Consider the following 27,277-nt stretch of genomic DNA (forward strand, 5'->3'; position numbering starts at 1 on the left):
TTTTTCATGGTATTCTAATTTTTTGAGATGCACTAGTATGTGTATATATATATATATATATATATATATATATATATATATATATATATATATGTATATATACACATATATATATATATATATATATATATATATATATATATACACACATATATATATACACATTATATATATATATATATATATATATATATATATATATATATATATATATACACATTATATATATATATATATATATATATATATATATATATATATATATATACACATTATATATATATATATATATATATATATATATATATATATATATAGAGAGAGAGAGAGAGAGAGAGAGAGAGAGAGAGAGAGAGAGAGACTCTCTATGGAAGCCGAGAGAGGCCCTTCATATAATCCTTTTTTTTTATTCACCTTGTTATTCCGAGATAATGACATAATTAATTCAGGATCTCGAGAAAACAACACAACTAATTTGAGATCTCGAGAAAACAAAACCGTTATTTCGAGATCTCGAGAAAACAAAACAATTATTTCATGATCTCGAGTAAACAGCTGAGAAATGGTTCATTCAGGTACGCCAAGAGACTTGTGATATGCTGACTTTGGGGCTATTTCTCATTCTGTATAGACGCAACTTTGGTCATTAGAATGTCTGAAATAATCAATCACCTAATAAGGCAATATTTTGATCAGGGGTTGATACAGGGAGAATATTGCCTTATTAGGTGATCGATTATTTCAGACATTCTAATGACCAAAGTTGCGTCTATACAGAATGAGAAATAGCCCCAAAGTCAGCATATCACAAGTCTCTTGGCGTACCTGAATGAACCATTTCTCAGCTGTTTACTCGAGATCATGAAATAATTGTTTTGTTTTCTCGAGATCTCGAAATAATGGTTTTCTTTTCTCGAGATCTCGAATTAGTTGTGTTGTTTTCTCGAGATCTTGAAATAACGGTTTTGTTTTCTCAAGATCTCTAATTAGTTGTGTTGTTTTCTCGAGATCTCAAATTAGTTGTGTTGTTTTCTCGCGATCTCAAAATAACGGTTTTGTTTTCTCGAGATCTCGAATTAGTTGTGTTGTTTTCTCGAGATCTCGAATTAGTTGTGTTGTTTTCTCGAGATCTCGAATTAGTTGTGTTGTTTTCTCGAGATCTCGAATTAGTTGTGTTGTTTTCTCGAGATCTCGAAATAACGGTTTTGTTTTCTCGAGATCTCGAAATAACGGTTTTGTTTTCTCGAGATCTCGAATTAGTTGTGTTGTTTTCTCGAGATCTCGAATTAGTTGTGTTATTTTCTCGAGATCTCGAAATAACGGTTTTGTTTTCTCGAAATCTCGAAATAACGGTTTTGTTTTCTAGAGATCTCGAAATAACGGTTTTGTTTTCTCGAGATCTCGAATTAGTTGTGTTGTTTTCTCGAGATCTCGAATTAGTTGTGTTATTTTCTCGAGATCTCGAAATAACGGTTTTGTTTTCTCGAAATCTCGAAATAACGGTTTTGTTTTCTAGAGATCTCGAATTAGTTGTGTTGTTTTCTCGCAATCTCGAAATAACGGTTTTGTTTTCTCGAGATCTCGAAATAACGGTTTTGTTTTCTCGAGATCTCGAATTAGTTGTGTTGTTTTCTCGAGATCTCAATTAGTTGTGTTGTTTTCTCGAGATCTCGAATTAGTTGTGTTGTTTTCTCGAGATCTCGAAATAACGGTTTTGTTTTCTCGAGATCTCGAAATAACGGTTTTGTTTTCTAGAGATCTCGAATTAGTTGTGTTGTTTTCTCGCGATCTCGAAATAACGGTTTTGTTTTCTAGAGATCTCGAAATAACGGTTTTGTTTTCTCGAGATCTCGAATTAGTTGTGTTGTTTTCTCGAGATCTCGAATTAGTTGTGTTGTTTTCTCGAGATCTCAAAATAACGGTTTTGTTTTCTCGAGATCTCGAATTAGTTGTGTTGTTTTCTCGAGATCTCGAATTAGTTGTGTTGTTTTCTCGAGATATCAAAATAACGGTTTTGTTTTCTAGAGATCTCGAAATAATGGTTTTGTTTTCTAGAGATCTCGAATTAGTTGTGTTGTTTTCTCGCGATCTCGAAATAACGGTTTTGTTTTCTAGAGATCTCGAAATAACGGTTTTGTTTTCTCGAGATCTCGAATTAGTTGTGTTGTTTTCTCGACATCCTGAATTAATTATGTCGTTATCTCGGAATAACAAGGTGAATAAAAAAAGATTATATGAAGGGCCTCTCTCGGCTTCCGTAACTGACGGTATTTCAAGCATACATTTTGGAAATCTTCACATTCTCGTGCAATCTCGCGAGGCGTTCAGCCACTTGTGCAGTTCTCTTTGGCTCAAAACTGAGCAACGTCATGACACCCGTGCTGTGAGTTCGGGCTTGATTGACACTCACACCGACCAATCATCACTGTCCGTCGTTACAACAGACGCGGCGCACCAATCAGCTCGGACAGTTGAGGAGGGCTCGGCATGTTGACAGGATCCGTTTGAAAAGCTTGAAGGAGAAGGTAAAGCTCGGTTATGGTGCCCAGTTTGCGCTTCGAAACGTCGAAAACTCAACACCGCTGGCGTGAATTATGACTCTGACGGCCGTCGTCAAGCAAAGATGCAATGGAGGTCAATAGTAGTGGGTCTTCTTGTGCTACGGCTGGCCCTGAACTGCATCATATGGCTGGCGTTTGGACTCGGACCCAGCTGGGGCTTTCACTTCCCGCTGCAGTTCAGCTTCAACCTGCACAAACACACAGAGCCTCCGGCAGACGGCGAGCAGAGCAGCAGCTGGTCACAGCGTGTGTACGCGAACAGGGAACATCCGGTTGGAACCTGCTCCAAGATCAGCGAGAACACGCCGAAGGAGTCTTACCTGAGCTTCTTTAAGGCCAGCAGAGACGAGTACGACAGGAAGTACGGCTCGTTTCCAGACGCCCTCAAGATTAAAATGAAGGGGATGGCCAGGGACATGTTCTACTTCGGCTATGACAACTACATGAAATACGCCTTTCCTGAAGACGAGCTGAACCCCATCGACTGTGAGGGCAGAGGACCAGACGTCCTAAACCCGTAAGCTGACATCCTCCAGCCCCTGTGTGGCTCACTCGGGCTGTCAGGCTTTGCTTTTCAACCTCCACCTTCCACAGAGAGGCGAGCTGTGCTCCTGCACCGTGGCCTGGTTAAAAGCCATAACATACCGTACACAGGCCTTGGGAAAGATGGGTGAAAAAGGTTATGGGGAAATAATATCTTCGTGGTGTAGTGGTTAGCGCTGTCGCCTCACAGCAAGAAGGTTCAGGGTTCGAGGGCCTTTCTGTGCGGAGTTTGCATGTTCTCCCCGTGTCCGTGTGGGTTTCCTCCGGGTGCTGGTGAAGGACCTGTATATATATGGTGGCACGGTGGTGTAGTGGTTAGCGCTGTCGCCTCACAGCAAGAAGGTCCTGGGTTCGAGCCCCAGGGCTGGCGAGGGCCTTTCTGTGCGGAGTTTGCATGTTCTCCCCGTGTCCGTGTGGGTTTCCTCCGGGTGCTCCGGTTTCCCCCACAGTCCAAAGACATGCAGGTTAGGTTAACTGGTGACCAAATTGACCGTAGGTGTGAATGCGAGTGTGAATGGTTGTCTGTGTCTATCACTACGTTCAGACTGCAACCTGAAACGACCCATATCCGATTTGTTGTGAAATCCGATTTTTTTGTTTTTTTTTGTTAGGCCGTTCACATTACCGATTATACGAGACTTGTATGCGATCTCCAATATGAACGGAAAACGACCCAAAAGTGTCCCGCATGCGCAAATTGACACGTAATAAGCACATCTACGTAATACGTAAACAAAAAAAAAAGCGCACTCTTCAAGTTTGCAAGTAAAGCATGGAGATGAGGCGAGACCTGGCGATGTGGTTTTTGTGGCGGCGGCGGAACTCGCACAATAATCTGATTAATGTGGGCAGCAGACTGAGACCGAAGGTGTCAAATTACTGGAAATTTCCAGAACAATCTTATAATCTTGTAATACAGGATGATTTAACATCCAGGTCCCTACCAAATCCACCATTAGCTTGATCAATTCTATAAAAGTCTATTTAAATTCTGAAAACTGTACAAATGTTGTTGTTTTCCACCAAAGAGGCGGGATTAGCCAACGCAGAATAGTGACGTTTGTCTCTTGTTGATGACGTGTAGGTCGCATGAATGCGACCTGTCCGGTCAGACTGCAGTCGCATGTGAAAATAACGGATCTGTGTCATTCAGATTGTCAATAACAAATCGGATACAGGTCGCATATGGGCAAAAAAATCGGATATGGGTCGTTTCAGGGTGCAGTCTGAACGTAGTCTATGTGTCAGCCCTGTGATGACCTGGCGACTTGTCCAGGGTGTACCCCGCCTTTCGGCCGTAGTCAGCTGGGATAGGCTCCAGCTTGCCTGCGACCCTGTAGGACAGGATAAAGCGGCTAGAGATGATGAGATTTACAACCCAGGCCTAGAAATTCATATATTTTTTTTCACCAGCCAGCCGGACTAGTTACCTTCCAAAGTAACTCTCCAAACAGAAAATCAACTAGCCAAAATTTGTTCATGTATGAATTTTACTTCTGTCAAAAATAACGCAAAAGAGAGTAGTTACCATTGCTCATGACTATTTCAAGACCCGAGTATTTTGATACTGTTGTTAAATGCATAAATGAGAACAACACAGGGCACCATAACAAATAATAACTTTGCGTATGAGTATTGAAAACAAATCTACTTACTATCATGACTATAGCACCCAAAATATGTCCAACATGCTTTCTGTATTTAACCATTTATGAGAGAGAAAGCGTTAGGAGCTTCATATTGACTAGGAATCAACTTGAAAAATTAATTATTCCATAAAAATCATATCGCAGCCAAGGCCTACCCTGCTCCCACGTTTGCTTATAAGTCCTTTGTCGTTTCTCCATCTCGTACACTACCGTTCAAAAGTTTGGGGTCACTTTGAAATGTCCTTATTTTTGAAAGAAAAGCACTGTTCTTTTCAATGAAGCTCACTTTAAACTAATCAGAAATCCACTCTATACATTGCTAATGTGGTAAATGACTATTCTAGCTGCAAATGTCTGGTTTTTGGTGCAATATCTCCATAGGTGTATCGAGGCCCATTTCCAGCAACTATCACTCCAGTGTTCTAATGGTACAATGTGTTTGCTCATTGCCTCAGAAGGCTAATGGATGATTAGAAAACCCTTGTACAATCATGTTAGCACCGCTGAAAACAGTTGAGCTCTTTAGAGAAGCTATAAAACTGACCTTCCTTTGAGCAGATTGAGTTTCTGGAGCATCACATTTGTGGGGTCGATTAAATGCTCAAAATGGCCAGAAAAATGTCTCGACTATATTTTCTATTCATTTTACAACTTGTGGTGGGAAATAAAAGTGTGACTTTTCATGGAAAACACAACATTGTCTGGGTGACCCCAAACTTTTGAATGGTATGCGCTGTTTACACATACCCGGGTATTTTTAAAAACGCATATTTTCTAAACTCCGTTTTCCAAAATAACTGCGTGCACACAGCTGCGTTTTTTTTTTTTTTTTTTAAATTACGTTTATATTGATCCGCTTAAATACGCTGTCAAGAGCTGTTAAACTACGCCAAGACTGTCAGTGGCAGTGTTTAGAAGAATGACAATTCCACACAAGCCAATCAGAAGCCTCATCGAGAACCGCCGACACGAACGTCTTCCTGTTCCTTTCAAAGAAGAAAACATGGCGCCAGGGTCGTTCCTCCGGGACGACAACGCCATTCTCGAAATTCTCCCACCAGATAGCAGTCCGTCCAGGTTGAACCCAAAATCGCCGACGCTGGCGGTGGTACGGTCGGGCTCTTTTGGTCACCAGAAGCTCCGCAATTGCTGCCCTCCAAGCCCTAATGCGTCTCTGCTGGTCAATGAGCTTTATGAGCTTTATTCTCAAACGCAAACAGGCGAATATAGCTCTTAATAACAGAAATGCTGCTACTCTGAGTGTTTCCATGCTTGTCATATGTACAATGGTCGCTCTTTTGTGGCGCGAAGATTGCCTAAAACTCCGTTTTGGTCTCTTTACACACAAATGCAAAACGGAGTTTTCAAAAAATCTCCACTTTTGCCGGGGTTTTTAGAAAGAATCGTTTTCAGAGGAAAAAACTCCGTTTGTGTATAAACGAAAGGCACAAACGAAGGCAAAGGTCTGCGTTTTTAAAAATACCCGGGTATGTGTAAACGGCGCCGTAGTGTGCGCTTTATCGGTGGCCTTTTTCTCCTCTTCAGACCGAGGTCGCTTTGTCCCCGTCTCTGGCGGTTTCTGTACACCTTTCAGAAAATTCCACATCGCAACGTAGCTTTGACAGATGTAGATGTAAACAACAACAAAAACACATGTTTAAATGGGCGATAATGTGGCCACATCTATTGAATTTGATAACGTGATAACGCATCTCGTTGAATATCGCGGTAATATGCATGCGCAGTAGTGAAAAAACCGACAGCCTGACTCGTACACGATATGATTCAGAATTCTTCGGTATTTTCCGTCCTGCCGATAAACACGTCAGTTAACACAGACACGGCACACGCTTAATATGTGGGAGCTTTAGTTGACGGTGTGTCTGAATCTTCGCTTCATATACATTTTTTATTTTCAACTACCCAGCTGGGCTGGCTAGTGACAGGAATTACCCACCAAGTGACAAATTAAGTCGCCTCGGGCGACAGGACCACCGCGAATTTCGAGCCGTGCCATGATTTCTAAGGCATAATTAACAACAATTAAAAAAAATAGAATTAAAGTTCATTATGTGTAAGTGAAGAAGTGCAGGAAATTATAAAAGAGAAGAGGCTAGCAAAGAAGAATTGGGACGATCAGAGAGACGAGACAGAAGGCAAAAAGGGTGGTAGTGAAGGCGAAAGCAGATGCATACCAGGAACTGTACAAAAGACTGGAGACCAAAGAAGGAGAGAAAGACCTGTACAGACTGGCTAGGCAGAGAAACAGGGAAGTGAGGGATGTACAGCAGGTAAGCATGATGAAAAATGGAAATGTGCTGGCAGAGTGTATTAAGAAGGTGGAAAGAGTACTTTGAGGATTTATTAAATGAGGAGAATCCAAGAGAGAAAAGGTCAGATTCGTTGGAGACAGCAAATCAGGAAGCAGAGTTGGTTAGTAAGGATGAGGTGAGGGCAGCCATGAAAAGAATGAAGACTGGGAAAGCAGGCGGACCGGATGGTATCCCGATTGAGGCTTGGAGATGTTTGGCTGAGACGGCTGTGGAGTTCCTAATGCGATTGGAGAAAGAGTGTGCTAGTCTCAATATACAAGAATAAGGGAGATGTACAGAGCTGTGGTAATTACAGAGGAATAAAATTGATGAGCCACACCATGAAGCTATAGGAAAGGGTATTGGAGATGAGACTGAGAAGAGCGGTAGCAATCTGTGAACAGCAGTACAGGTTTATGCCAAGGAAGAGCACGTCGGATGCAATTTTTGCTTTAAGAATGTTAATAGAGAAGTACAGGGAAGGCCAGAGAAAGCTACATTGTGTGTTTGTAGACCTGGAGAAGGCATACGATAGAGTGCCGAGAGATGAGTTATGGTATTATATGAGAGAGTGGAGTGAATGAGAAGTATATTAGAGTGGTGCAAGACATGTATGAGAACAGTGAAACAGCAGTGAGGTGTGCAGTTGGAACGACTGAATGGTTCAAGGTGAAGGTGAGACTTTATCAAAGATCTGCTGTGAGTCCTTTCTTGTTTGCCATAGTGATGGATAGCTTGACGGATGAAGTGAGGCAAGAGTCATCATGGAACATGATGTTTGCAGATGATATTGCGATATGTGGTGAAAGTAGAAAGGAGGTTGAGCTGGGTTTGGAGAGATGGAGGTATGCATTGGAACGAAGAGGAATGAAGGTGAGCAGGAGCAAAACAGAATACATGTGTATCAGTGAGAATGGGGATGAGAGTGTAGTGAAGATGCAAGGAGTAGATGTAAAGAAATTTGGTGAATTCAAGTACCTGGGGTCAACTGTGCAGGAAAATGGGGGCTGCAATAGTGAGGTGAGAGAGAGAGTGCAGGCAGGGTGGAGCAGTTGGAGAAGGATTTCGGGAGTCATTTGTGACAGGAAAGTCCCAGCAAAAGTGAAAGGTATGATGTGTAGGACAGTAGTGAGACCAGCTGTGATGTATGGATTGGAGACCGTACCCTTAACGAAGAGACAGGAGGCAAAGTTGGAGGTGGCGGAGTTGAGGATGTTAAGGTTTGCGATGGGAGGTTGGACAGAATAAGGAACGAGCACATCAGAGGGACAGCACATGTGGAGAGCTTGGGAATTAAGCTAAGAGAGATGAGACTGAGATGGTATGGGCACATCCTGAGAAGAGATGCAGAGCATGTTGGAAGGAGAATGTTGAGGATGGAGCTGCCAGGCACACGAAAACGAGGAAGGCCAAAGAGGAGATACATGGATGTGGTGAGAGAGGACATGAAAGTGGCAGGTGTGGTAGAGAAGGATGTGGAAGACAGGGAGCAATGGAGACGCAAGATCCGCCGTGGCGACCCCTAATCGGGAGCAGCCAAAAGATGTAGTATAAGTGAAAATACACACGTGTGTGTGATTTTTTTTTTTTTTTTTTATATATATATATATATATATATATATATATATATATATATATATATACTCAGTCAGTAAACTAGCTATATGGTTTTGAATGATGTTGGTTTTAATTTGAAATAAAATGATGAAAGAAATAATACAGATAAAACGAAATCTTTGATGTGAATACTCTATTCAGAATTTGGCAAAAATTCTGCAAATTTGTGGAAAAATGTTGGCTTGATCTGGGACATGATAAATGGTTGACTCCATCGCATTCCCTTAAAAAGGTTGTCGTCCACTGAAAAGTCTACAGTTACCACTAATTGTATTTTAAGTTGTAACTTTATACACCTAAGGATTGGTGCGCTCACAGAATAATCATAACCGTAATAAAACATCATGCAAAATATTTGATCACTGTTGTAACTTCATTTTCCGCAGACCCAAAACCAATACGATCGTGTGTATTGATCTAAACGGAAAGCCTCAGGGTCAAGGTCACTACCTCACCAAAAGTAGCAACTTAAAGTGCATATCACGGGTAAATTCAGGAGCAAGATAAATGTAATTCTCCTATTTTATATTAAACTTTGGTCAAATATCTGTCACATTTTGCATTTTGTGCAAATTTTGACCTTGCGCAATACCAGAAAAATTCAGTTGAAATCAAGCCATTTGAGGCGAATTGGTCCGCCTGTGAAAAAACTTGGCATTTGAATTTCCCGGCCAACATTGATTTTCATGACGTCGTCTGCGGGACGCCTCCTTCTGAATCCTACATCAGCACTGGTTTGTTTATGAGAAAAGGACCTGGTGGTTTTCTGCAAATTTCTTCAACGTTATCGCGTAATTATTAAAATGGTTAACAGATGGATCGTAGGAGGGTGTAGCAACACCAATCTTGATGGGATTAGTACTCATCGTTTTCCAAAAGACCGGACAATGAGAGAGAAATGGGAGCGCTTGGTCTACACAGGCTGTGCACTGAAACCGTGCAAAGCTCTCGCAGCCTGCTGGCGCTTCCGCAGGTAACGTCACGAATCTGGCTCCAGACTCCCTTGGGATTTTTCCAGATGCGTTTTATTTTATTTTTTTCTGCTGTAGACAGATGGCCTTGTGCAAAATTACCCTTCTGGATGAGTGTGTAAAGGGACATAGTTTCATATAAAAAAAATGAAATTGGTCGAGAATATACCCTTTAAAATCACTACGCCATATAAAACTTTAGTTATAAATCTGTGATTTTTGTTTTTTTAAACGAAAGCTGAAAGTTAGGTATAGAATATGTTTCTTACAGAATATGTTATGATGGTAGCTGGTCTTGTATGAATTTCTGAGCTATAAAATGAGTATTTTTTACTGTAGCGTGTTATTTGTGTGCGGGGAAGGACACACAACAATTTGCATGTGTAGAATGGAATTTTTCACTCCAGCAGAAGTTGATCGTGCTTCCATTTGCGGTCTTTCTGTTACGCGGGTGATCTGTTCGGACGTTATCACTGAAAAGGTGGGTTTTGACAGTTTTATTTTGTTTTAGTCTTGCAGTATAAGGCAATAGAATGTTTCTTTTTCATCTTACTTTCATATTTCGTAGTGTTTGCGTATTTTTGGCCAATATTCTGCAACCATGGTCAATTTAGATCGAACTTTTTATAGAATTTACGGCCAGTCATTTTGCCCCGCCCCCGCCTTTGCGCTCTGTCCGGTGCGGTAGTGATGTCCCGTTGCTCACGCGCCGCAGCAGAGACCCGCACGACTTTCAGCCGGTACAGTCGCTGCTCTTTTACCACCGTCGTTATTCACATCTTTCTGGTGTGTTCTTGATTTTTCCATCGTGTCCTATTTCGCCATATCAAATCCCCAAAATGTATCATATTATTCATATTTAAGTGAATAATCAATTCAGTCATCATAACTTGGCATTTTTAACCCAAGCAATCAAAAAGATGAAATTTATTCAATATTTTCACTCATCTGTGAAGGAGGGGCTTTAATTCTTCATGATGTAGTTACTTTATATGAAAAATCAATTTAGGTAAATGCAAAAAAAAAAAGTAAAATTAGAAAATGCATTTTTTTTTTTTTTAACATAACATCCCAAATGAGAGACCAGTTTCTGAGACGGACCCATATACAGTAGTGACCGAAAGAAAGAGATCGCGGATACAAGCGGTAGAAATGAGTTTTTGCTGCAGGGTGGCTGGCCTCTCCCTTAGAGACAGGGTGAGAAGCTTGGTCATTCGGGAGAGACTCTGAGTAGAACCGCTGCTCCTCCACATTGAAAGGAGTCAGCTGAGGTGGTTCGGGCACCCTGTTAGGATGCCCCCTGGACGCTAGGGTGCATCAGTTGCCCCCTAAAAATAAAAAGTTCCTCCGATCATGATGCATTTTTGTTTTTCTGTTCCTTTTGGTAAGAAAACACACTGGGTGAAATATTTTGACAAAATTCAAAAGTTTAATGGTGGCACCAGGAGCTCAAAGTTATGGAAAAAGCTGCTATTTTATGACTTTTATGACAAAATTTCGATCACTTTTCATGAAACATTATGGCACCTTATCGAGTATACCAAATATCTTAGGGTCACAAGAAATCAATAAATGGAGTCCAACATTGTGATTTAAACCTTATGCGAAAACATAAAATGAGCGGTTTTTTTTTTGGCAAAAAATGAACCTCATGGTGCCACCATTAGACTTTTGAATATGGTCAAAAAATTTTACAGGATGTCTTTATTGGTGAAAAGGAACACCCAAACAAACATGCATCAGATTTTATGAAAGTGAGGGCAACTGATGCACCCTACTGGATGCCTCCTAAGGGAGGTTTTCCGGGCATGCCCCACCAAGAGGAGACCCTGGGGCAGACCCAGGACATGCTGGAGAGATTGCATCTCTCAGCTGGCCTGGGAACACCTCAGTATTCCAGCGGAAGAGCTGGTGGAGGTAGCCGGGGAGAGGGAAGTCTGGGCTGCTCTGCTTGGGCTGCTACCCCTGCGACCTGGATCTAGATAAGTGGTAGTGGATGGATGGATTATGCGTACATGCATATGTACAGTGGCATGCAAAAGTTTGGGCACCCTTGCTGAAAATGTCTGTGACTGTGAATGGTTAAGTGAGCAGAAGATGAACTGATCACCAAAAGGCATAAAGGTAAAGACGAGACATTTCTTTTCAGCGTTTTATGCAGGATTTGTGTATTTTTGTTTTGTACAGTTGGAGAGTGAAAAAAGGAAAGGAACACCATGCAAAAGTTTGGGCACCCCAATACATTTGAGTTCTCAGGCAACTTTTACCAAGGTTCCAGACCCTTAATTAGCTTATTGAGCTGTGGCTTGTTCAAATTCTTCGTTAGGAAAGGTCACATGATGCAGATTTCAAAGCTGTATAAATTCTCTGACTCCTCAAACTTGTCCCTAAAATCAACAGCCATGGGCTTCTCTAAGCAATTCCCTCGTATTCTGAATAATAAAATAATTGATGCTCACAAAGCAGGAGAAGGCTACAAGAACGTAGCAAAGTGTTTTCAGGTAGCTGTTTCCTCAGATTGTAATGTTAAGAAATGTCAGTTAACAGAAACAGTGGAGATCAAGGTGAGGTCTGGAAGATGAAGAAAACCTTCTGAAAGAACTGCTCGTTGAATTGCTAGAAAGGCAAATGAAAACCCGTTTGACTGCAAAAGACCTTCAGAAAGACTTGGCAGACCCTGGAGTGGTGGTGCACTGTTCTACTATGCAGCAACACCTGAACAAATATGACCTTCATGGGAGAGTCATCAGAAGAAAACCTTTCCTGCATCCTAGCCACAAAATTCAGCGTCTGAAGTTTGCAAATGAACATCTAAGCAAGCCTGATGCATTTTGGAAACAAGGCCTGTGGACTGATGAAATCAAAGTAGAACTTTTTGGCCACAATGTGCAAAGGTATGTTTGGAGAAAAAAGGGTGCCAAATTCCAGGAAAAGAACACCTCTCCAACTCTGAAGCATGGGTGTGGATCGATCATGCTTTGGGATTGTGTTGCAGCCAGTGGCACAGGGCACATTTCATTGGTCGAGGGAAGCATGGATTCAAATAAATCCTAGCAAACTCTGGAAGCAAACATCACACCATCTGTAAAAAAAAAGTTGAAGTTAAAAAGAGGATGGGTCCTACAATAAGATGATGATCTAAAACACACCTCAAAATCTACAATGGAATACCTCAAGAGGCACAGGCTGAAGGTTTTGCCCGGGCCCTCACAGTCCCCTGACCTAAACATCATTGAAAATCTGTGGATAGATCTCAAAAGAGCAGTGCATGCAAGACACCCCAAGAAACTTGTCGAACTGGAAGCCTTTTGCAAGGACGAATGTGTGAAAATCCCCCAGGTAAGAACTGAAAGATTATTAGCTGGCGACAAAAAGTGTTTACAAGCTGTGATACTTGCCAAAGGGGGTGTTACTAAATACTAACCATGCAGGGTGCCCAAAAATTTTTTGAAAATAGATGCTCTCAGGTGCATTTTCAGAGTCTCTAAAGAGGTTTTAGACACACGATTTATAGGATAGATTTTACCAGTGTTTCAATGATTTCTGACCTAAATAGTATTAATGTATACACATTTGAAATTTCACCTTAAAGTTCAACATGTAAGTTAAACTGTTTTGTTCTAGATTACTGAGGTATACGATAGATTGAAAATCTACGGGGATCCCTTAATTATCTATGATCACATAGTGTTGTAACAAAAATGTGCATGAAAATATGAACAGTGGTTTGCTTCATCTTATGCAATCCAATGAAGAGAATCGATCATCATGACCTCCTGTTGATCACAAAGGGATCTGAACCTAAGACCTGCCACCAATAAGTTGCTGTGTTACTATAACTGTAATGATTTAGAATGTTTCTGATGCAATTACCATAATATACACGTATAACTAAGATATATAATATATATATATTGTCATCATAACTTGGCATTTTTAACCCAAGCAATCAAAAAGAGGAAATTTATTCAATATTTTCACTCATCTGTGAAGGAGGGGCTTTAATTCTTCATGATGTAGTTATTTTATATGTAAATCAATTTTTCAAAAGCATTTGAATTGTAATAAAAAAAAAATTCCACAGTGGAGGCCAGATAAAGCAAGATGCTATCTTTATTCTTATTAAACATGACAAAAGAAACATTGAGTGTTAGGTAAATGCAAAAAAAAAAAGTAAAATTAGAAAATTTTTTTTTTGACCATAATGTCCCAAATGAGAGACCAGTTTCTGAGATGGACCCATGCATATAGATAGATAGTTACATATGGGTGATGTAGTGGTTAGCACTGTTGCTTCACAGCAAGAAGGTCCTGGGTTCGAGCCCAGTGGCCAGCGAGGGCCTTTCTGTGTGGGGTTTGCATGTTCTCCCCGTGTCTGCGTGGGTTTCCTCCGGGTGCTCCGGTTTTCCCCAAAAACATGCTCTAAGAGGTGTGAATGCTAATGAATGTAAATCAGCCAGCGTTCCACTGGAAATGAAGTTAGGGGACTGCACTGGTAGTGACGTGCCGGGGAAAGGAACAATAACCGTCAAAACCCCAAGTAAAATTGCAGAGTTGTTCAACCGCCATTTCACTTCTGTATTTAGTGACAACGTTGGTAATAACGCTTGCGCAGTCCAGCCATCAGTTTCTGGTCCTTGTTTAGACAATCTCCACTTTACAAGCCAATGCGTCCTTTCTGCTCTTAAAGCACTTAACACCAATAAAGCTACTGGAGCAGACGAAATCCCCGCAAGACTTTTAAAGGAGACCGCTGAGCAGATCGCACCCTCCCTGGCACAACTTATTAATATATCTGTGCAACAAGGCCACCTACCAGATGAGTGGAAGTTAGCTAATATAGTACCTGTTTACAAAAAGGGAAATAAATCTCAAGTGGAAAACTATCGACCAATATCTCTCTTATCAATAGTGTCTAAAGTCCTGGAGAGGTGTGTACTAGTTCAGTTGCGAGACCATTTTAAGGGTCTTATTAACCGTATACAACATGGTTTTATTACGGGACGTTCGTGTGTTACACAGCTAATAGAAGTATTGGACTGTATTGTCTCCCAACTAGACTCAGGGAAGCAGACTGATGTGATTTATCTTGATATGTCAAAGGTGTTTGACACGGTTAGTCACTGTATTCTGGCAACAAAACTCTGTCAGTTTACCATCGGTGGTAATGCGCTAAACTGGTTCAAAGGTTATCTCCACGATCGTCAGCAGCGTGTAACTGTACTTGGCGCTACGTCATCCCAGCGTCATGTTACTTCTGGAGTTCCACAAGGATCCCTGCTAGGACCAGTTCTATTTCTACTCTACGTAAATGATCTACCGGATGTTGTCAAGTCATCTCGCGTCGCAAGCTTCGCTGATGATACTAAGCTCTATCATTGTATTGACTCTCCTTCTGACCCTGAATGCTTACAAGAAGATCTCCTTCGTCTTGAGCGCTGGTCTGAAGAATCAGGACTTGTATTTAATGAGAGCAAATGCAAGTGTCAAAGAATAACAAGAAAAAGGAACCCTATCAAGTTTAACTATACTATCAATGGCAAAGAACTGGAAGTCACTGACACCGAAAAAGATCTAGGAGTTTCCATTAAGAGTGATCTAAACTGGTCGAAACACGTATTCGACTGCTGTTCTAAGGCTAACAAGCTCCTAGGGTTTCTGCGTAGGAGTGCTGCAGAGGTTCAGAGCATGCGCACACGCCGCACACTCTACCTTTCAATTGTGCGCTCTTCAATGGGGTATGCCACACAGATCTGGGCACCACAGGCTATTCAACTGATGAGGAAGGTGGAACGAGTTCAAAGAAGGGCAACAAAATTCATTTTATGTCTGCCATTTAGATGCTCGGAGTCCTACAGAGACCGCCTAACTCTGACGTCACTTCTACCTCTATGTTACTGGCATGAATATCTGGACTTAGTTTTCTTTTTCAAAGCACTTAATGGACTTGTAGATATAAATCCGGACATTCTCCCTAAGCCTATTGTACCTACTCGTGTAACCAGATCTACAAGTAATCCTAATGTACTTATTTTCAGGCCTAGTAAATGTAAAACTGTAACCTTTCAAAGATCGTACATAAGTAGAATTACTAGAATTTGGAACACTCTTCCGGATCATCTTAGACTAAGCACAATTACTCTAGCTGATTTTAAAGTTTATCTTAAACTCTATTATGAACAGGCCTTAGATTTCTTTGATCCTGAAAACCCGAGGACATGGCGATCCATTTGTCCAGTATGCAATAATGCCCGAGGTCTAGCTGGACCAATAATTTGTTGTTTCTAATTTTGTGTAATGTTTACGTTTTTTTTAAATTGTCTACTGTCTTTTTCATGTTAGGGGCCACAGTAATTGGCATTTGCTGTTGTGGCTGTCCTGCCTATTATATTTTTGTGATTTATTATTTTCTTTATACATTTTTTTTGCATTTTTTTTTTTTTTGTGTATTATGTACTTGGCAAAGTCAAATAAATAAATGCTTGTTTGTCTCTGTATCAGCCCTGCAATAACCTGGCGACTTGTCCAGGGTGTGCCCTGCCTCTCGCCCATAGTCAGACGCAGAGATGCCCTCTCTCTCCCTCTTGCCTGTAGTCAGCTGGGATAGGCTCCAGCTTGCCTGCGACCCTGGAGAACAGGATAAAGCGGCTAGAGATAATGAGATGAGATGAGACAAATTTGGTAAATAAAAACGATACAAAATGTCTGACAATCATTTTTGCTTGGAATGTAAACAAACCGGCAAAATGACAGCAGCAATTTGTGAAAAATGCTAAAATAATAATTCTTAAATATATTTAAAAAAAGATATGATCTTATCAAATATGTTTACTCCATATATTGTTGCCTTTTTGTATGGGGGGGTGTTTTCAAGTAGAGTTTTTATTTCATCCTCGGTTGGTTCAGCAACACGCTCTGCCATTTTGTTTTTCTCTCCTCATGGTATATGAGCTGATAGCCTAGTAGTAGAGTAGCCAATCAGAGCATACGATTGCTCATATCCAGTCAATGTGGATAGATAGAAATATACAGTTAGGTCCATATATATTTGGACACTGACACAAATTGTTTTTTTTTTCCTGTTTACTGAAACATATTCAGGTTATAGTTATATAATAGACATGGACATAAAGTCCAGACTTTCAGCTTTCATTTGAGGGTATCCATGTTAAAATTGGATGAAGGGTTTAGGAGTTTCAGCTCCTTAACATGTGCCACCCTGTTTTTAAAGGGACCAAAAGTAATTGGACAATTGACTCAAAGGCTATTTCATGGGCAGGTGTGGGCAATTCCTTCGTTATGTCATTCTCAATTAAGCAGATAAAAGGCCTGGAGTTGATTTGAGGTGTGGTGCTCGCATTTGGAAGATTTTGCTGTGAAGAAAACATGCGGTCAAAGGAGCTCTCCATGCAGGTGAAACAAGCCATCCTTAAGCTGCGAAAACAGAAAAAACCCATCCGGGAAATTGCTACAGTATTAGGAGTGGCAAAATCTACAGTTTGGTACATCCTGAGAGAGAAAGAAAGCACTGGTGAACTGATCAGTACAAAAAGACCTGGACGCCCACAGAAGACAACAGTGGTGGATGATCGCAGAATAATTTCCATGGTGAAGAGAAACCCCTTCACAACAGCCAACCAAGTGAACAACACTCTCCAGGAGGTAGGCGTATCAATATCCAAATCTACCATAAAGAGAAGACTGCATGAAAGTAAATACAGAGGGTTCACTGCATGGTGCAAGCCACTCATAAGCCTCAAGAATAAAAAGGCTAGATTGGACTTTGCTAAAAAACATCTAAAAAAGCCAGCACAGTTCTGGAAGAACATTCTTTGGACAGATGAAACCAAGATCAACCTCTACCAGAATGATGGAAAGAAAAAAGTATGGCAAAGGCGTGGTACAGCTCATTATCCAAAGCACATCTGTAAAACACGGCGGAGGCAGTGTGATGGCTTGGGCGTGCATGGCTGCCAGTGGCACTGGGTCACTAGTGTTTATTGATGATGTGACACAGGACAGAAGCAGCCGGATGAATTCTGAGGTATTCAGAGACATACTGTGTGCTCAAATCCAGCCAAATGCAGCCAAACTGATTGGTCGGCGTTTCATAATACAGATCGACAATGACCCAAAACATAAAGCCAAAGCAACCCAGGAGTTTATTAAAGCAAAGAAGTGGAATATTCTTGAATGGCCAAGTCAGTCACCTGATCTCAACCCAATTGAGTATGCATTTCACTTGTTAAAGACTAAACTTCAGACAGAAAGGCCCACAAACAAACAGCAACTGAAAACCGCTGCAGTAAAGGCCTGGCAGAGCATTAAAAAGGAGGAGAAACAGCGTCTGGTGATGTCCATGAGTTCAAGACTTCAGGCAGTCATTGCCAACAAAGGGTTTTCAACCAAGTATTAGAAATGAACATTTTATTTACAATTATTTAATTTGTCCAATTACTTTTGAGCCCCTGAAATGAAGGGATTGTGTTTAAAAAATGCTTTAGTTCCTCACATTTTTATGCAATCATTTTTTCAACCCACTGAATTAAAGCTGAAAGTCTGAACTTCAACTGCATCTGAATTGTTTTGTTCAAAATTCATCGTGGTAATGTACAGAACCAAAATTAGAAAAATGTTGCCTCTGTCCAAATATTTATGGACCTAACTGTATTACAGTGGTACTTATATTTCTGCATAAATATGACCTAAAACATTATCAGATTTTCATACAAGTCCTAAAAGTAAAGAGAACCCAGTTAAACAAATGAGAAAAAAATACTATACTTAGTCATTTATTTATTGAGGAAAATGATCCAATATTACAGATCTGTGAGTAGCAAAAGTATGTGAACGTCTAGGATTAACAGTTAATTTGAAGGTGAAATTAGAGTCAGGTGTTTTCAATCAATGGGATGACAATCAGGTGTGAGTGGGCACCCTGTTTTATTTAAAGAACAGGGATCTATCAAAGTCTGATCTTCACAACACCTCTGTGAAAGTGTATCATGGCACGAACAAAGGAGATTTCTGAGGACCCCAGAAAAAGCGTTGTTGATGCTCATCAGGCTGGAAAAGGTTACAAAACCATCTCTAAAGAGTTTGGACTCCACCAATCCACAGTCAGACAGATTGTGTACAAATGGAGGAAATTCAGGGCCATTGTTACTCTCCCCAGGAGTGGTCAGCCAACAAAGATCACTCCAAGAGCAAGGCGTGTAATAGTCGGCAAGGTCACACAGGACCCCAGGGTAACTTCTAAGCAACTGAAGGCCTCTCTCACATTGGCTAATGTTAATGTTCATGAGCCCACCATCAGGAGAACACTGAACAACAGTGGTGTGGATGGCAGAGTTTCAAGGAGAAAGCCACTGCTCTCCAAAAAGAACATTGCTGCTCGTCTGCAGTTTGCTAAAGATCACATGGACAAGCCAGAAGGCTACTGGAAAAATGTTTTGTGGGTGGATGAGACCAAAATAGAACTTTTTGGTTTAAATGAGAAGTGTTATGTTTGGAGAAAGGAAAACACTGCATTCCAGCATAAGAACCTTATCCCATCTGTGAAACATGGTGGTGGTAGTATCATGGTTTGGGGCTGTTTTGCTGCATCTGGGCCAGGACATGGAACGTATGCTCCCATCCAGACGACGTCTCTTTCAGGGAAGACCTTGCATTTTCCAACATGACAATGCCAAACCACATACTGCATCAATTGCAGCATCATGGCTGCATAGAAGAAGGGTCCGGGTACTGAACTGGCCAGCCTGCAGTCCAGATCTTTCACCCATAGAAAACATTTGGCGCATCATAAAACGGAAGATACGACAAAAAGACCTAAGACAGTTGAGCAACTAGAATCCTACATTAGACAAGAATGGGTTAACATTCCTATCCCTAAACTTGAGCAACTTGTCTCCTCAGTCCCCAGACGTTTACAGACTGTTGTAAAGAGAAAAGGGGATGTCTCACAGTGGTAAACATGGCCTTGTCCCAACTTTTTTGAGATGTGTTGTTGTCATGAAATTTAAAATCACCTAATTTTTCTCTTTAAATGATACATTTTCTCAGTTTAAACATTTGATATGTCATCTATGTTCTATTCTGAATAAAATATGGAATTTTGAAACTTCCACATCATTGCATTCCGTTTTTATTTATACTTTGTACTTTGTCCCAACTTTTTTGGAATCGGGGTTGTATACTCCCTTGTAGAATCCCTCATTTAATGATTTCTTGTTTAGATGAAACATTTTTAAATTCAACATATTGTTTCTGATCATTTAAATAATTCTATACCCATTGAAGTATGGAATGGTTAATCTCATACTGAAATTGTGAGCGAAATCTAACCTTTAAATGAAGCAACTCTGTACTAATAAATCAAAAATCCTATGTTTGAGAAAGGATACATGTCTTACACCAGTGCCTTTGGAAGGAAAAAAAAACATCCCCACAGTATCACAGATCATCCACCAGTAGGGCTTTCGCTCTTTCTGTACTGTATACACATCCTTTCAGTGGAGTCTACCAAACTCCAGGTGCTTGCGTTTGTGGTTAGATGAAAGACGTAGCTTTCTTCCGGCATGTCTTCCAAATACAGTTGTGTCTGAAAGTCTGTATTTGCAATTTTCTATATTTCTGAATAAATATGACTGAAAGCATTGTCACTTATCACTGCATACTGGAAAGAAAAAGTTCACATACTTTTGTCACTCACAGATATGTAATATTGGGTCTTTTTTCTCAGTAAATGTTTGATTAATTGGGCTCACTTTATCTACTTTGAGGCCTTGTATGAAAATATAATGTTTTAGGTAATTTATGCTGAAATTTAGAAAATTCAAAAGGGTTCATAAACTTTCAAGCACCTTTGGTGTAGAGGTGTGACTTAATTGTTGCATTGAAGGATTTTTGACCTTAAAATGCTAGTCTTCTGCAAAATCTATTACTGATTCATTACAGCTCTGAGTGTTATAAAGTCTCCTAATTATTGCCCTAACAGTAGATATGGGCATTTTCAGCTGTGTAGCTATCTTTTATAGCCACAACTGCTTAAAAGTTCTTGTACACTCAGGTTAGGGGTGTCATATCATTTGAGGGTACACTACCGTTCAAAAGTTTGGGGTCACTTTGAAATGTCCTTATTTTTGAAAGAAAAGCACTGTTCTTTTCAATGAAGATCACTTTAAACTAATCAGAAATACACTCTATCCATTGCTAATGTGGTAAATGACTATTCTAGCTGCAAATGTCTGTTTTTTGGTGCAATATCTCCATAGGTGTATAGAGGCCCATTTCCAGCAACTATCACTCCAGTGTTCTAATGGTACAATGTGTTTGCTCATTGCCTCAGAAGGCTAATGGATGATTAGAAAACCCTTGTACAATCATGTTAGCACAGCTGAAAACAGTTTAGCTCTTTAGAGAAGCTATAAAACTGACCTTCCTTTGAGCAGATTGAGTTTCTGGAGCATCACATTTGTGGGGTCGATTAAATGCTCAAAATGGCCAGAAAAATGTCTTGACTATATTTTCTATTCATTTTACAACTTATGGTGGGAAATAGAAGTGTGACTTTTTTCATGGAAAACACAAAATTGTCTGGGTGACCCCAAACTTTTGAACGGTAGTGTATTTACATCCAAGTTCAGTGAGAGGTCACTGCGAGTTGGCCTAGTGGTTAGCGTGTCCGCCTCTCAATCGGGAGATCGCGAGTTCTACTCGCGGTTATGTCATTACCAAAGACCATCATAAAAATGGTACCTACTGCTGTCTGGCAAGGCACGCTGCAGTCCAGATGCGAGTGGGAAGTAAAACTCTCGCGGTTACCAGAGGACTAGCCCCCCATTGTAACCCTAGCTATGTAATAGGCGAGAGGCCGAGGGCTACGGAAACGTAGCCTGGGCCCGCCCATCCTAAGCGTGACGCAACACGAGGGCCTGTTCCGAGCTTAGTCTGGCCAGGCAGGCTATCTACAGCATTTCCAAACTCCCGAAAAATCGGGAACTAATCAACTTTGAGCATCTCCAACGGCCCTGGGTAGAGGCGTGTTCAAGGCAGTGACGTAGTAGAACTGTGACCGGAAGCCATAGGTTGTTTACAGAATCTATGCCAGAAGCGCTTCATTCACATCACGAACATGGAGCAGCGGCAAGCCTTTAACACAGCGGTAGATGCTGTATTGAAAGCATTCAACGGGAAGTTCTCATTGAAAACGGAGCAAAGAGCAGCCCTGGAGGTATTTATTGAAAGGAAGGACGTTTTCGCCTTGCTCTCGACCGGCTTCGGTAAGAGTTTAATCTACCAGTTAGCCCCGTCATGTCACATACGTCAGAGGAAAGAGTGATGTGATTGGTTTAAGCTTCGTCACAGCCTTTTCTGGCTTCGACCAGTAGCAAACTGAGGCATTTCAGGGAGGCGGGTCAACCACGGGCTCTGGGAAACGGTTTGGCTTAATAGCTTGGCCAGACCAAATGCTCGGAGAGCTTTGAAGTCGCGTTAGCCAGGCTAACGGAAACGGAGATTGGCACTGCCCTAGGCGCCACATGGTGTGGGAAAGACTCTTTGATTTTGATCAGTGAGAGGTGCAGGAAGTACAGCACTTCTTATAGTTTTTGCATGCGCACACCAGACTTCCTCTGACTGCACGAAGCGAGCGATTTCATGCATGTTATTTGCTAGGGAATCCCCTCAAATTAAATAACTTCCCAGCCACAGAATGGCCTGGATTTTTTTTAAGATATTGCAGAAATAAACGCCACAATGACCAAATTTCAGAGGAAACTAAATTTCACAGATTTTATGAAATCAAAAGGCTGTCTAGTTTTAAGGCTTTTAATTTTTCTTAGAAATAAATTGATTTCTCTCGTATTTCCATAACCTTTTTTCTACCCATTCGGGCTCGTGTGCAGTGTTGAGCAAGAGACAAAGGCAGTGCATCACAGTTTCAGGGCAACTCTGAGGTAATTGTTGGCCTGCTGCAACCCCTTTTGCATACAAAATCCTTTTATTGTATGAGGTTAAAAAGAACACACAATACATACATTTTCATTCCCATTCAGTCTTCCGTAACGGAAAAGTAATGGATATCGTGTCTTCAAACCTGACTGTATTTAATGGAATACTACAAAGTGCAAACCTCCACGAGACGTAAAACACGCGAGACCAGATATGGCATGTAATTCATGAGGCAGCAAGTCCACTGTTGTGAAAAGCCCAAGCTGAGACATTCGCTAGGTTGCAACATGGCACCAGTTGAGCTGCATCACATCTCTGGTGAGGGAGTTCTCTTCCTTTTTTTGAACATTTGTTTTGTTCAAGCAAAGGCTGTTTATAACACCTTTTTTTTTTTCTCTCTTTTCTGATATTTTCTTGGGCAGCACGGTGGTGTAGTGGTTAGTGCTGTCGCCTCATAGCAAGAAGGTCTGGGTTCGAGCCCTGTGGCCGGCGAGGGCCTTTCTGTGCGGGGTTTGCATGTGTCCGCGTGGGTTTCCTCCGGGTGCTCCGGTTTCCCCCACAGTCCAAAGACATGCAGGTTAGGTTAACTGGTGACTCTAAATTGACCGTAGGTGTGAGTGTGAATGGTTGTCTGTGTCTATGTGTCAGCCCTGTGATGACCTGGCGACTTGTCCAGGGTGTACCCCGCCTTTCGCCCGTAGTCAGCTGGGATAGGCTCCAGTTTGCCTGCGACCCTGTAGAAGGATAAAGCGGCTACAGATAATGAGATGAGATGCTATTTTCTTTGCTTTTGAGTTTGCTGCCAGTTGCTTTACATTGAAGCAGTATAAGCAGTACTATAGCAATATCACGGCATCATCATTTAAGCCACCGACAGCTACATCACAACCGATCACAACACACAATTCTGATGGTTCTGATTCCCTCTGCAGCCATGGATAAAGATTACGCTCAATGTTCCTGGGTCGCCAGGGAATAGATTAACGTTTTGACTTTGCCGTTTTGAGGTATATGGTGAATGCGGTATAAGACACTGTTTCCCAGTTTTACATGTTTGTGTTTTTCTCTGCTCTTACATGTGATGGCTCGTCTGGGATTAAAACCTGTTACCTTCACGTTCTTCCGGCTGAGCTGCCACTCTCTCTGGCTTACAGCACTTGGTGATTTCTCATAACTTATTAACCAACCCTGGATCTGCATCATTCTGAAGGTTGGATGAGGCGTGCTCAGAATGATCCGGACACAAGTGTTAAAGCGGAAAACCCACTAAATGATTTAGACCATGACGTGCCCTGGGACTTTGCAAAACGACGTTTTTGTCACTCCTTATTGTTCTTATTAATATGTTTTGCAGAGAGTTGATTGATTTTTTTTTAAAGGTTTTTGATCTATCTATCTATCTATCTATCTATCTATCTATCTATCTATCTATCTATCTATCTATCTATCTATCTATCTATCTATCTATCTATCTATCTATCTATCATGTATCTAGAAGACATTGTGTTGATCTGCAGAACATGGCTGTCTCTCCCTGCCTTTTAAAAACTTGAAATAGGAAAACACTTGATATTCAGTCACATGATTCATTATCTGGACGAGATCGCTTTCACTGATATGCGGTGCTTTCGTTTTAGGTCAAACATCAACATCAATGACGTGCTTGGCAACTACTCCCTGACACTGATTGACACTCTTGATACTCTCTTGGTAAGTTGAGGTCATGAAGCAAAGTGAAATTTGATACAGAGGGCTTTAAATGTAGGCTACTGTTGTTATCCTTATTAAAGTTCTGTAGGTCTGAGGTCTACAGATGATCATTTTGACCAATCTTACCATAGTATACCGTTCAAGAAATTTCTTCACCATATTATGCTCTGTTGATCACTGATCCTAAGAGATGTGTTTTGAAAGCTTCATAAAAGTTTGAGCTATGACACAATTAAATGACGATGAAATGTTACGATGTCTAAAACAATATTTTGTTTATTTTCTGATTTTAATGCAAAATTGTGCTCAAGTGTGCTGTGAGCGACATGGTTGGGATTCTATTCTTTCTACAGGTGCTTGGGAATGTGTCTGAGTTTCATCGTGCTGTCAAACTGGTTATCGACACTGTCAGCTTTGACAAGGATTCCACAGTGCAGGTGTTTGAGGCCAACATCAGGTGAGCGTTTTATGTACCTGCTTTGTTCACTTTTATTTTCTCAGCACAATCTGCTGAAGAGCAAACGTGGCGACAAAGATGCACTGCACAGAGGTCATAAGGTAATTTCATCATGGATTTTTTTTTTTTTAATAAACGTGAAAGAAGCGTCATGTAGTAGTTACTGTTGACTTTTAACAAGTGCTTCAAGCCACATCAGCTTCATCAAGCTGTCTAAATTTTATTTTCCCTGCTTCTGCATTGACTTGACTTGTGAGCTCAACAGATACCCACTGAAATCATACAATCACAATTTGATGTGAATGTTATTTAAAATCATAATCTACAAAAGTATCATGATTGTGCAACCTGCAGCTAGTACACTGCTTGTACTGTAATGATGCTCATGGATAACCAAAAAATAGACTGTTTATACATCAGAGATGGGCACTGGAATTTGCGACTTGAGTCTGAATAGTACAAATTGTAAATAAAAACGGAATGCAATGATGTGGAAGTTTCAAAATTCCATATTTTATTTAGAATAGAACATAGATGACATATCAAATGTTTAAATTGAGAAAATGTATCATTTAAAGAGAAAAATTAGGTGATTTTTAAATTTCATGACAACAACACATCTCAAAGTTGGGACAAGGCCATGTTTACCACTGTGAGACATCCCCTTTTCTCTTTACAACAGTCTGTAAACGCCTGGGGACTGAGGAGACAAGTTGCTCAAGTTTAGGGATAGGAATATGAACCCATTCTTGTGTAATGTAGGATTCTAGTTGCTCAACTGTCTTAGGTCTTTTTGTCGTATCTTCCGTTTTATGATGCACCAAATGTTTTCTATGGGTGAAAGATCTGGACTGCAGGCTGGCCAGTTCAGTACCCGGACCCTTCTTCTATGCAGCCATGATGCTGTAATTGATGCAGTATGTGGTTTGGCATTGTCATGTTGGAAAATGCAAGGTCTTCCCTGAAAGAGACGTTGTCTGGATGGGAGCATATGTTGCTCTAGAACCTGGATATACCTTTCAGCATTGATGGTGTCTTTCCAGATGTGTAAGCTGCCCATGCCACACGCACTAATGCAACCCCATACCATCAGAGATGCAGGCTTCTGAACTGAGCGCTGATAACAACTTGGGTCGTCCTTCTCCTCTTTAGTCCGAATGACACGGCGTCCCTGATTTCCATAAAGAACTTCAAATTTTGATTCGTCTGACCACAGAACAGTTTTCCACTTTGCCACAGTCCATTTTAAATGAGCCTTGGCCCAGAGAAGACGTCTGCGCTTCTGGATCATGTTTAGATACGACTTCTTCTTTGAACTATAGAGTTTTAGCTGGCAACGGCGGATGGCACGGTGAATTGTGTTCACAGATAATGTTCTCTGGAAATATTCCTGAGCCCATTTTGTGATTTCCAATACAGAAGCATGCCTGTATGTGATGCAGTGCCGTCTAAGGGCCCGAAGATCACGGGCACCCAGTATGGTTTTCCGGCCTTGACCCTTACGCACAGAGATTCTTCCAGATTCTCTGAATCTTTTGATGATATTATGCACTGTAGATGATGATATGTTCAAAGTCTTTGCAATTTTACACTGTCGAACTCCTTTCTGATATTGCTCCACTATTTGTCGGCGCAGAATTAGGGGGATTGGTAATCCTCTTCCCATCTTTACTTCTGAGAGCCGCTGCCACTCCTTGATGCTCTTTTTATACCCAGTCATGTTAATGACCTATTGCCAATTGACCTAATGAGTTGCAATTTGGTCCTCCAGCTGTTCCTTTTTTGTACCTTTAACTTTTCCAGCCTCTTATTGCCCCTGTCCCAACTTTTTTGAGATGTGTTGCTGTCATGAAATTTCAAAATGTCTCACTTTCGACATTTGATATGTTGTCTATGTTCTACTGTGAATACAATATCAGTTTTTGAGATTTGTAAATTATTGCATTCTGTTTTTATTTACAATTTGTACTTTGTCCCAACTTTTTTGGAATCGGGGTTGTGTGTGTGTGTGTGTGTATATATATATATATATATATATATATATATATATATATATATATATATAAATAAAAGAGAGCGAGGTGCTGGTCATATAATTAGAATATCATGAAAAAGTTGATTTATTTCTGTAATTCCATTCAAAAAGTGAAACTTGTATATTATTTTCATTCATTACACACAGACTGATGTATTTCAAATGTTTATTTCTTTTAATTTTGATGATTATAACTGACAACTAATGAAAATCCCAAATTCAGTATCTCAGAAAATTAGAATATTACTTAAGACCAATACAAAAAAAGGATTTTTAGAAATGTTGGCCAACTGAAAAGCAGAGATGCCAATCACTACGATTCGTGCGTAGTCACTACGTTTTTGACAGTGGTACTACGAGGCTACGACCGTCTATTCAGTTTATATGGGATTCATACAATTTTAGCATGGATGCGGTTCGAAACGTGTGAATCTATAAGGGTTCACGATATTTTGTCGGTGTTTGGTA

General features: G+C 40.7%; 1 protein-coding gene across 1 annotated transcript in view; it reads left to right on the plus strand.

Moving 5' to 3' along the window:
- Window positions 1-2,481: 2,481 nt before the first annotated feature.
- edem1 (ER degradation enhancer, mannosidase alpha-like 1) overlaps window positions 2,482-27,277 on the plus strand; it is a 77,082-nt gene continuing 52,286 nt past the window's right edge. The window contains exons 1-3 of the mRNA XM_060919281.1: window positions 2,482-3,078; window positions 24,245-24,317; window positions 24,671-24,774. Coding sequence (XP_060775264.1) covers window positions 2,624-3,078; window positions 24,245-24,317; window positions 24,671-24,774 — 632 coding nt within the window. The 5' untranslated portion in view covers window positions 2,482-2,623. The remainder of the gene's footprint in view (window positions 3,079-24,244; window positions 24,318-24,670; window positions 24,775-27,277) is intronic.

The sequence above is a fragment of the Neoarius graeffei genome, chromosome 4, assembly GCF_027579695.1.
Source record: "Neoarius graeffei isolate fNeoGra1 chromosome 4, fNeoGra1.pri, whole genome shotgun sequence".
NCBI lineage: Eukaryota > Metazoa > Chordata > Actinopteri > Siluriformes > Ariidae > Neoarius > Neoarius graeffei.